The sequence below is a fragment of the Pan paniscus genome, chromosome 12 (assembly GCF_029289425.2).
Source record: "Pan paniscus chromosome 12, NHGRI_mPanPan1-v2.0_pri, whole genome shotgun sequence".
Lineage (NCBI taxonomy): Eukaryota > Metazoa > Chordata > Mammalia > Primates > Hominidae > Pan > Pan paniscus.
In genome coordinates this window covers 27,940,651-27,953,066 of record NC_073261.2, presented here as the reverse complement: position 1 = coordinate 27,953,066, position 12,416 = coordinate 27,940,651, and the positions used below count along the sequence as shown (strand labels likewise).

Sequence of the window (12,416 nt, the reverse complement as noted above, 5' to 3'; positions counted from 1 at the left end):
GAAACTGGAGTGATGCAGCCGCTGGCCGAGGAAGGCCGAGGTCGGCCAGCAGCCACACCAGCTGGAGGAGGTGAAGGAGGAGTTTTCCTGGGGCCTTCAGAGAAAGCCCGGCCCTACTGGCACCTTGGCTTTGGATTTCTAATGTCCAGAAATGTGAGCGAAGAAAACTGATTTATTGTGAAAAGCCGTCAGTCTGTGGTGATGTGTTAGTACATCCCTACGACACAAACACAAAGGCCTAGGCACTGATTTGATCTAATTTCTCATCAGTCTAGCCTATTACTTAGGTGTGATTATTTATTAAAGAGCATTTACAACACTGTAAGTTTTATTCAGTTCAAATATCACATATTAGATATACAATACCAATTAATTGAAATGAACAGTACAAGAATACATGAAGTAAATATCATAACATTTAAGTTTCGTCTCACTTAGGCAACAAGAAATGCTGAGTAGTATTATTACATATTCAAACCAGACTTAAACTTCAGAAACAGAAGGCCAGATGAGTGACCTGTATCACAGGATACGACAACACATCACCTATCTCCAAACAAGAAAAAGCATGATTATTAAGTTTATCTACACCGGCTTATTTATTCAAATTTGCTCTTCTTATTAAACAGAAAAAAAAATACACATTCAATTCCTAATTGGTAAAATCATTTCACAACTCTAAAATTACGATGCTAATGACACCACTCTCCACTAGCATGAAAGAACAATATATGAATAGAGTACACAGCTTTCCAACCTATTAACAGGTTCTTATTTTCAGAATTGAGTGGGAAACTGTGTGTGGGGTAAACAGCATGAGAGAGAAGTCGGTCGCTGGTTGAACTGTTCGCAGTACAAAAAGGTGACAAAACTATGAAAGTGAAAATACTATGGTAGATAACGAAGGCCCCAATGCAATTTTTGAAAATGATCCCTGAAGAGCAAAAGGTTAGAGACACTCATGTTGCAAACTCCATCTTCATCCTTCAAAGGTCACAGGTGCTAACCAGCCGAGACTCACGACAGTCAACTTCCTCAGGGATCTCTATTATGATCAGGGCCAATCCTTCACCTCGGGGGCTGTCGTAGTACCCCGGGAGCCTCACATGCCTCTCCCAGCCCCTCCCTGCTCTGAGTGACTGAGAGAACTTCCTTAGCTGCAGGGCTGCAGGCAGGTGCTTCTGCTCCTGAGCTCCTAAACACACCAAGGGGTGCTTGAAGGGCCAGGCCCGCCCCTCTCTAGAGGAAAAACCTACTCATTTGAGACTACAAACCTCTTCTAGAAGCTGTAACCTGAAATGCTAGAATGAGCTTATATTAATCATGCTTTTTTATAATGTATAATGTTTTCACATCTTGGGGACCTCACTGACTGGGGAGAGACTGCCCTTCCCAGGGCAGGTCAATTCTTAGAGATAGCAAAGGGGTCCCTTGGGAGTGCACCTTTGCACACTAACCAACTCAGAATCCGTCTCCTCGATTTGACTCTTCCACTGCAGAAGGCAGTATCCCCTCACCCTGATCACCCAGGGCCAGGCACCAGGCAGCTGGAGACCGCCCCTGTAGCTACTGCCCAAGACATTCAAACCTGCCAATCCTACACTCTGCCCCCGCCCATCTTCGCCTTTGCCATGGAGACACAGTGGAAAGCTGCTCGCCTAGTTCTGCCTCCTGACCACTCTGGTGCCTCCTTCTCCTGTGGCCCTGCGTGGCCTGGTGCGCTCCTTTTCTCCAGAAATGCAAGTAACAAACTTTTCTTTCAATGACAGCAGCCTCTCCTTTATGAATTAAACGTGGGTACATTTTGATACCACAGGCACAGTGAGCGGGGTGAGTCCATGTGTGGCAGAGGGCATGCCTCGCCTCTTGGCTGCGCGCGGCTTACTAACTGTACCCCCACCCTGGGGAGCATGGCCACTGCTGGCATGTTTGCACTTTGGCTGCACCACGTATGCTGTGTCTGCCAGAGTGTCTGTGACAGTCCACCCTAAATTATAAGAGGACTGAGCTCATTCAGTCCTTGGTGCTGCAGACTAGGGTGATGTCAATCGCAGTCCCCTACACAGGACCTTCTGGGTATAATTGTATAATTGGATGCACTGGGTCCCTCTGAATTCCCTACCTGGACATACCTACTTTCTTGGCTGGTGGTCTCAGGGCAATGACGGTAACTCCCTCCACAAGGAGCAAGGAACGGCTTTCCCTGTGAGCTTGTGTTGGATGAGAGTCTGATAACCGAACCAGCAACGCTGAAGTCAGTGGTGGGCTGCTCACCTGAGGGGCCCTCCCCCAGCATCCAGTGAGGAATTAATCGCACTCCTGGGCAAAGGATCTGGGTGTTGGTCTCCAAAGCGCTGCAGGGATCCTCTGGCCATGCGGCCGGTGAGAGGCACCCTCCTCACAGAAATGACAGCCGCCAAAAGGTTTAAATGTTGCTTTAAGAGCCTTGCAGCTGTTGTGACTCATTTCTCAATCCGGTGGGATGCAAAGGATCTATCCATAGAGACCAGTGGCTCGAGGTTTAAGGAAAAGGGGAAGGGGTGGGACACTTTGTTCCCACTCCCCTGAGACCTGCAGAAGCCCCTGAGCTACGTGAGCCTGTAACCACCCCCCGCCAGTGTGCCTGGGCACTCTGAACACCCTGCCTGTCAACATGCTGGGACCGCCTCCTTCCAACTAAATTGCCACAAAATCAGAAAAAAAGGAAAAAGCGAGAAAAAGCCTAGGTACAAGGGAAAAAACATTAAAGGTAACTAAATAGACTGTGTATTTATGCGTGTGAGCACATATACATACACATACACACATATATACACATGCAGATAGGCTATTTTAAAGCAAATATATAATAAATTGTACATGTATATGTACATACGCAGCTAAACGGAAGGTCCCTAATCTGATCCAATTAGAAATCCAACGCTTATACACTAAAAATGTATACAACAAATTATATACTAATATTACAAATAAATAAGATGTATATACTGAAACATTTAACCAAAACATAAAAGGGTGCCTATTGGCTTTTGTGTCTCCATAACTTAGGTTCTAAATTAATTGTAACATTTGCTAAAATGTACCCATTGACAAAGCTTCATAGTCTTAACACTGGGGCTCAAATTACAGTTATACCTGGAGATCCCACTAAATCTAAACATTGTACCCCTATAATCTTTTAAAAAAGGCAACTAAATATAAAATGGGGGGGGGGGATGGGTAAGGTATGCTTCACTTTAACTGTAGCCTGTCTAAATTTCCTGTGGTCATAGTACCCAACGCCCTAATATCCCATATTGAACACAGACACTCTAATAAAACAAATAATAAATTAAAATTAAAGTCAGTCTTTGGCAGTTATAAACTAGCTCGATAAAATGATGCCCCATGGACCTCCAGTGAAAACAGTTAATATGAGGTATTCAAGGATTAAAACTTACTAATTAATAAAGGGGTGATTATACCCTTGTTTCTCCATTGAACAGCCCAATTTTTCCTATCCTTAAACCTGGAAAAAAAAAAGTGTGCCTCATGGTGAATTACTACAACCTTATTGCTGCGGTCCCATCCATTACCCAATTTCCATTATTATTAAAATTATTAATTCTACACAATAAATAACTGGCCAATATTTTGCTCTTACAGATTTGGCTAACATGTCCCATTAAGTGTCTACTTGCACAGCTTCTTGGCTGCCGTTTGCCTTCTGCCCTGAGGGGCACATACACCTTTGCAGGCCACCGACAGGGAGCTCCACGGCTTTGCCATGGCACACAATGTCTGCAGACAGGGTCTTCACCACATCCACCTTCTCCAGGAGCACAAATGAGGAAACTCATTGTCACACTCATTAAGGACATACAAGTCCAACATCTTTAGATACTTTCGAGGTTCTGATGGCAATGTAGTCCTCATTTACAAATTTTACTTAATCTTCTTGCTGCTGCTTACAAATCAGCTTGCTTTCAATGGGGCACCCTCCATAAACAACCTCTATAATCAAACCTTAAAATCCATGGGCACTCCTGTTGGTGCCCTCAGAGACCCCTTCATTATAGAAGCTCTGGCAAGCTCTATGCAGGCCTGGAGTCTCTGGCCCACTTAGGATGGACTTCAGGTGCCTAAGGGCTTCGGATGCAAGAAACTATCCCTCTCAGCCTCATGCTACCCTATTAAAGCAGTAAATGGCTGGATGCCTACTGGACTCTCCTGGACACAGAGGCTCTCAAGGACCTAAGCCTAGGACCCCGATCTCCAACTGTCCATTATAAACACCTGACAAGCTCAGCAAAACTACCGATGCCTCCTTAACACAGGACAGAGTCAAGCCTGGGCCCTCTGGTGTATTCTACCCACAGGAGGGTGGTCTCCCGTGTCCTCAGTCCCTTGTGAGGTCCTCCTCCCGCAGACCCCTTGGTGTCCCTTAGATTAACTGAGTGAACAGCAGTGGGAGTTCACAGAGGGTACAGATGGCATTGCCAACCCTCATATAAATGATGGAGCCCAAGAGAATGTTGCTGCTTCCCATCTTCTAGCCAGCATGCCCTGATACGAAACGGAACCCAAAAAACAATGCATGTGGCCAAAGTTAGGCAGTCGTCTTAACGCTGGATGCCCTGGTCAGCACAGCGCCCCAGCTTCACATTTATGGTCAACTGTTGGACCACTGCCCAAGAGTTGCCCCCTTCAGGATGAAAAACTCTGGGACTCTTCCTCACAGATACCCCAAATCCAAATCTAAATCACATCTCTCCACAGGTGCTACAGCTGGGATTCCAGGTCTTGCCAGGACACTCCTTCATCTCTTCAGAGTGGCAGGCATCACTGGAAGTCACCGAGACACACATGCCACTTCTCGGAATCCACAATGCTGGGCTCTGGGAAAAGGCATTCGCTACAACTTCCACAGCCCCGATAGGTTCCACACAATCGGTTTCACGAAGACACACAATGGTCTCCTCAAACAACTCCATTTCAAATTCTGGTCTGCAAACAGACCCCGAAATGGGCCTCTATCTTGCACCACAAACCTGAACCTCTCTTAATTTAGGGCCTTTCGGTTGACTCACACCTCACACAAACTTTAAAAAACATTACCATAGTCCCCTTTAAACATAAAAAGAGGGCTATGTCTTGCATTCTTGTATATAAAAGCTCATTACATATTAGGGCCTTCCATAATGTTTCCCCCTATTCCTATAAATCTTGGATCTGATCCCCACCCCATCAGGGCTGGAGCCCAGAGAGAGAACACATTCTCTCCTGGACCCACTAACCCCAGGGCTCCCACAGGCCGTGCAGCTGCTCATCTGATATGGGACCCATTTGAGCCTAAACTTCCACCAAAAAGCAAGAACCAAAACCCTATCAAGCACAGCTGCACACATTCTGGGGTCTATTGATCTTGTCACCACTGATGTGGGGGCTTTCGCTGGTTTATGATCCAGAGACCCAGACCCTCCAGGTAAGCCACTGTTTCAACCAAACGCGGCAAATGCTGGGACCCACATCAGCACCAGTGGGTGTCCGCTTAGAAAGGAGACCCCACGTCTCACATCCCAGAAGACATTGCCCAGCCCAGCAGCTCACAGCTGAAGATGACATGGTCCCAGCCACGACCTCGCCGTGGGAGATAACTTGGTCCCAGATATTAAAACCTCTGCCCTAGCGATGTCCATGGGCTACCTCTCCTGAGGCACAAAGTGGGCACATGACATGTTTGCTGTTCTTCCTTTTAATATTGAGGAGTCCACTAATGCTGATACACGCCCTGCTTCTGCCAAAACATGGCCCCCTACACTCCCATGTCTAAATGGAAACTCTGGTAGAAGGGACTACTCTCTGTACCATTCTAAAACTTAAGGGAGCGTCTTGCTTTCCCAGGAGGTAACTGCCCCCTATCAGTCAACTCCTCAACCCCTGGGGGAGGAGCACCCAGCCCCGGTGCCTTCTCCTACCACCCCAGCCTGCTTTCCACCGTGACTTCCTGTCCTGGGTCTCCACAGCCACTCCCTCCCTGTGGTGGCACATGAACACCACAAGTCTCTACTTATCCTTTACTGAATTATCAGTGCACACCCCCAGCCACACAACTGCCAGGCCTGCCACCCCAAGCCGAGAAACACCGCGATATCATCATCAGACTCATATGTTTAACACATGTTAATAACTGCACCAAGAAATGTTAGAGGCCCCCCCACCCAAAACTGCAGAACTACATTCTTGACTAATGCCACACACATGAGAGACTCAGCTATGGGCCAGCCTAAGGGACTCCTGTATCTCCACGTGTCTTCCTCCTTTCTACTCTCAGAATAAAATGTTTTCTATGCTCTTCAGGGCAACGTATGCCCTACTCTTTAAAAGTTTCTGCTATCAAAAGTGACCTTAGTATGTCAAAACAGCAGAGGACCAATGGTATTAATCATGATTTCTATATTTTATGATAGTTTGACATCTCAGGGGCCTCGCTGACCCGGGAGAAACTGCCCATCCCAGGGTGAGCCAATTCTTAGACATAGCAAAGGGCTACCCTGGGAGCAAAGTGACCAATCCAGAGCCCATCCTCCTCTATCTGGCTCTTACAACCTAGGAAGCAATATCCCCCACCCTAACGACCTAGGGCTAGGTGCCAGATGGCTAGAGACTGCCTGTATAGCCTAGAGTCTGAGCTGTTATTCAGACCAGCCAGTCTTAGCTATTTCCCTGCCCTTTCCTGCAGAACATACAGTAGAGGGTCTGAGCCACGTTCCTCCTCACTCCTGCTTCTGCCTGTCTCCCATGCTTCCCCTCATGGCCCGGTGTGGTCTGCTGGGCCTCTCTTTCTTTCATTTCTGTAGGAATTGTGAGAACAGTCAACGCTGTCAATGGCATCCACCTTTCTGCGTCCTCAATCAGTTACTTTTATCAGACCTGGGTGCAAATTCGAGTTTATGTCCCCAACTTGGGGGAGTGCAATGGTGGCACTTCAATTTCTTCATTATCTGTGCTCACCTAAAAGCTGAGTCACTGCTAAAAGGCTATTTTATAGAATTCAGCAGTTGAGAAGTGAAAGTCAAGGTGAGGCTGAGGTGAGGAGTTGTAAAGGGAAAAAGACTTTCCCCTGGGAGCCAGAGCCAGTGCTCTGCATGAAGTGTCTCACCCCAGTAGAGAGGGGGTGATGCCGGCAAAGGGGTACGGTTATCTCCCTGTGTGGGCGATGGCTCACGCAGCTCATCCTTCCCATCCAGAGCGGGCTTCCCTGGGAATTCGTTTTTGGTGAACAATAGAATCAGAATGTGGCCTTTGGGAAGGACAATGTTGAAGGGGAAGAACTCCTTCCACTGAATGCCGCTGCTGTCTATGCTAAAACATGGGGAGATGGGCCGGGCGCGGTGGCTCACGCCTGTAATCCCAGCACTGTGGGAGGCCGAGGCGGGCGGATCATGGGGTCAGGAGTTCGAGACCAGCCTGACCAACATGGTGAAACCCCATCTCTACTAAAAAAAAAAAAATACAAAAATTAGCTGGGTGTGGTGGCGCGTGCCTGTAATCCCAGCTACTCAGGGGGCCAAGGCAAGAGAATCACTTGAACCCAGGAGGCGGAGGTTGTGGTGAGACGAGATTGCGCCATTGCACTCCAGCCTGGGTGACAGAGTGAGACCCCATCTCAAAAAAAATAAAAATGGGGATACGGGGACCTCCCTACCCTACTCAATAGTTATACTGGGGAAAAATAAAACTCTGTGCTTTCAACTAAAAGAAATCACCCACATTTATTTTCTTCTAATTTGCTATCACCTTTCTTCTTCATATCTTTCACACTTCTTCTTATTTGATAGACAGTATTCAAATTTTGAAGAGTGGTATTTACCCAAGTAATTTAAGTGGTGGGGCACAAAAGAAAACAAGAAGGAGAAGAAACAGATGGGTATTTTTTTAAAGCCCTTAAAAATTATAACAAATTCTATGTAACACAGGCAATGGAGTATTTCGATGGTAACAACTGCCAATTTTCCAAAAAGTTTATAATAAAGTGATAATATCATAGTTCATCGTTATTCTACCATCTATAAACTTCAACTGTTCCTTGATGATTCAAAAGTCCTGTGGTAAGACTTAACATATATTAAGAGTTGAGATACAATTTGTTAAACAGTCTTGGTGTGTTTTTTGTTTGTTTGTTTTTGTTTTTGAGAGAGGGAGGAGGTTTAAGTGCAAAAAGGACACATTTGTGACCCTAAAAATGAGATAATACTGTTGAATTTGGTACATGAATTGGTTAAGAATTATTGTGTTTCTATGGATAAACCTTAACATTTTAAATTATTTTCTTTTGAAACTTTAAAAAGTATCCTAACTTTCAATTCTGAAGATGAGGACACACATGGGGGATGGGATAAGCTAAAAATGCCACGGGCTTTCAGAAAGCTGCCTTTGGGATCTTACTTGCATTTCAAAGACACAGGCAGGTTTGGGCGATGAATGGAAAAATACAGAACAGCATGTATTGTTCCTCAAGAAGAAAAATGACTCCCCCACGCTGCTATTACTCTTTTCTGCTTTTATTCCAATGTAACGAGAGCATGCCTATTGGAGCACTTTCAGTACAATTAAGCTGGAATGTCCTGACATTGAATGAGAGATTACATTATTTTCTGAGAAATCCTTAGAATTGGCATCTCCCCAACAGAAAAGTGGCAGAAGGGGGCAGGCGGAGGAGGAAGCAGACCGTTCTGCTTTAGCTTAATTGGTAGCAAACTGAAGCTGGGGGGTTGTTTTTTTTAGGTTTGTAAAGGAGGCTTCCTTCATGATATGACCGTAGGATGCTGTCACCCTGACCCGGTTCCTGATGCGTGATGTTTCTAAGTGCTCAGTAAGTACCAATCTACTCCCACACTGCAGTATGTGGGGGTGTGATGCTGAACAGAGAGAGCACGATGTGATCATAGTTAATTCCCTCTGGTATCAAAAAAATAAAACCTATCAAAAAATAAAAACGTATGTTGCTCTCATCTGCGTCATCATTGTTGTTCAGACTTTTACATAACATGTCGAATGAGAAGACTCAGAAAGCCAGGCAGAATCATAAAGAAATAACTGAATAGTTCTGATTCCAAGAACTGTGTGACCTCATGACATTTAAAGAGTGAAGAAGAGAAAGCAACAGGTTCCAAGTATTATAGCAAGCATACCAGCTTAACTTCAGGAAGGCTCGTGGAGAAGCTGTGATCACATTGTGGTTATTTAGACACTTCCAAATGGAAACGGCATTGATAACTATTCAGCTGTGATATGAAGGTACAAAAAAATTTTCCAAAAGGGAAAGGCAGAGAATGGTCAATGCATACTGATTTTCATGAACCACTTCCGGTAAAGGTCTTCTGGCATGTGAGATGCATTTTGTTTTCTTTATTTTATTCCAATCAATGAATGATTCAGTTATTCCAATCAAATGATCGGGTTAGGTTATAATGCCTAAGAAAGTTGAATACTACTGTTAATGCATAAATTAATAAAATCTCTTAGAAATCACTTGGCCAAACTGCCATTAAACCATCTCAAGATGATATTTGAGATTCACAATAAGTGAGGCACTTGAAACATTGGATTGGAAAATACTTTCACATTTTCTCTTTACAATTAAGTGATGCTGGTATTTTCTAACTCCCATGATGAGACTGAGTTTTATCTACTGAAAACTAAAAGAAAAATTAATAATATTATAAAGTCTTTCTAATAAAATGCTTGATGGATTGATATACCATCAACATTGTATATTATGAGATATATATATTTTAAAACTAAAAAATCACCTTCAATGAACAAAGCAAAACTTGCAGCTGTGATGTGGTCGTGACCCTCTGGTTAAGAATGTCCACCTTACAGACGAGGAAGCCAACCAAATGCACCAGCTGGTTGGGCCAGAGAGAACATATGAGTATCTCAGATTCAGTTATTCCAATCAATATCACCAACGTGCATTACAGGATGGAAGTCATACTACTGTCCTTTAACAGATAACACCTGGTCTGATCACCGTAAAACTTTCTTTCAAAAAAATAAAGATAATTTTAGGTTGGTGTTGGAGAAAAACTTACTGAATATTTACATCCCATACTGGCCATCCTCCCTTCGTATATTCTGATCTATTTTCCTGGAATAGATAGATTACCATGGCATGGCAGATTTTTTAATGTTTTTGTATATTAATAAATGGATAGTAAACTGAAATTTACTGATGGGGCTAATTTCTAATGCAAATCCCAATAGAAAAAGATGACTGTTTCCTAAATGCTTAGTAACCACTGATCAATGAGACAAGGTTCTACTTTCAAAGCATTCTTTGCACTTGGTGGTTTTATGTTTGACATCCCAATGCATATACAATTTTAACTCACTTTATTGTGTGTAAATATATATATATATATATATCCTCAAGTGAATGATACTGTTCTCAGGTTTTTCTATATCCAAGGTATACTTTCTTATGTTTTGACATTCATTTGATTACAACATGCAATTTACGACACCTGGGACTACAACAGGACATTAAACACAGTTCTATCCAGAGGCTACTACTTCTTGGGTAAGGACTAGTTTGGGCTCCTGCACTGAACAATGGTGTGATTATTCGATTTCACAGACAACTTCACAGCAACACGCAAAGCCTAAGCGTAGTTTTGGTTAGCCTGTGTTCTAAGAAATCCACTTCCAGATAAAAACGTGGTTCCCCCATATTGTCTACACACTAAAGCATGCCTTTACCATCTGGCAGAGCCAGATACTGACTGGGAAGTGAATCCTTCTTTCTCGTGAAACCCAAACCACATGTAAACCATCTGCAGGGTCCTGTGCTGTCAGTGAACTGCATTCCCCAAGCACCTGCTTCTAAGAGATTTTCTTAGGTTGTTTTCCAACTATGGGCTCCATTCAGACTTCAGGCTAACCTCATACAAGGTCAGATCCCACCAGACACAGAATTGTCATTTTTGAGGAGGACTCAATGTTTGGCAAGCGTCCCATTTTGGAACCTCATCCACAAGCACTTGACAAAGCACAATGAATGGACGGCTATTCGTCCATGCCTGACATTTATAGAAGTACAAGGGCTGCCAGAAACCTTGACAGATAGAAAAATCAATTATTTCTCTCCCTGGCATTAGCCAGCTCTTGCCGACTATTCATCTTACGCGTGATGATGACTAATATCCGTCGGATGGCAAGGAGCCGCTCTTTGAGCGAGGTCATGCCGAGGATGGCCAGCTGAGCCTTGCGCTCCAGGGGCAGCACGGCCAGGATCCACCAGGACCAGGCAGGGCCGCTGGGATTACTCTGCAAAAGAGATGAGGGGAAAGCAAAGTTAACACTGAAAATGGAAGCCTGTTCCCCAACACAGTCTTTTGCTCCACCAACAGACACGTGAGCAAGAATTAAATGCCACCTTGTATTTTAGGGCTACTTCACAATTCATTCAGCTCTCAAAATACATAGTTTACTTTTACAGTACACATTTAAAGGTGGGGGAACTCACAAAAGGAAGAGCCTGCAAAGAGAAGCATCTTCCATGGGGAGATTCTATGAATTAGTTGCTTCTGTTCTCTCAAGCTTTCAGTTAAGAGTATATACCAGTCAGAGGAGAATACTATCACTTTAACCTTCACTTTCCAATGTTCTGTGCTATTATTTTTTATGTCTTAAGCATGCCATATAAAGCATAATATTATAAGGGCTAAAAGTATGTGTACAAGTTTGAGTGACATACTCAATGTGGCAAATGAGTATATGTATGAAACATATATATGTATGCATGTCGTATGCAAGAGTTATCATAAGTTATATATATAAGAATTATTATGCCACCAAATAACCTTTATTTCACAGAATCAAACAAAGCACTTCTAGACTAAGTGCTAGGCAAAAGCCGATCATAAACTTGTTCTCAATATTCTTAGTACTGGAACCAAGATATCCAGGCCTTTTTGTTTCCAGGGTCTAGGATTCTTAACTCTATTCCTTCTCCAAAAATGTGCAGGATGCCAATAAGAGCTGGGAGGGTGAACTCTGGAGTCACCTTAGTTTAGGGTGAGGTAGATTATGCTGGAGGACTAGGAAGGGCACTGTGGCCAAAGCTCACCAGGGGTAGCCCAAGTCACTGTGAGGAAGACATCAACCTGCCCTTCAGAGGTAGAAACGCACAGATGGAGAAAACAACCTTTTATACAGATTCACACTCTTTTCCCTGCCTCATCTCACAGAGAAAGAAAAAAACTGAGTAGCATGCTTAATGGGAAGTACCTCATATAAAAATTGATGTATTACCTAAAGTCCCTCTGTAGTCATGAGAAAAATGGTCCCCCATATGGTACCTTATATGGCAGAGGGAATTGGAGGATGTGATTCAGTTAAGGACTTTGGGATGGGGGGATTATCCTGAT

General features: G+C 44.0%; 1 protein-coding gene across 1 annotated transcript in view; it reads right to left on the bottom strand.

Annotated features, from left to right (window-relative positions):
- Positions 1-310: 310 nt before the first annotated feature.
- Positions 311-12,416, bottom strand: part of LONRF2 (LON peptidase N-terminal domain and ring finger 2) — a 49,671-nt gene continuing 37,565 nt past the window's right edge. The window contains exon 12 of the mRNA XM_014343901.4: positions 311-11,313. Coding sequence (XP_014199387.2) covers positions 11,119-11,313 — 195 coding nt within the window. The 3' untranslated portion in view covers positions 311-11,118. The remainder of the gene's footprint in view (positions 11,314-12,416) is intronic.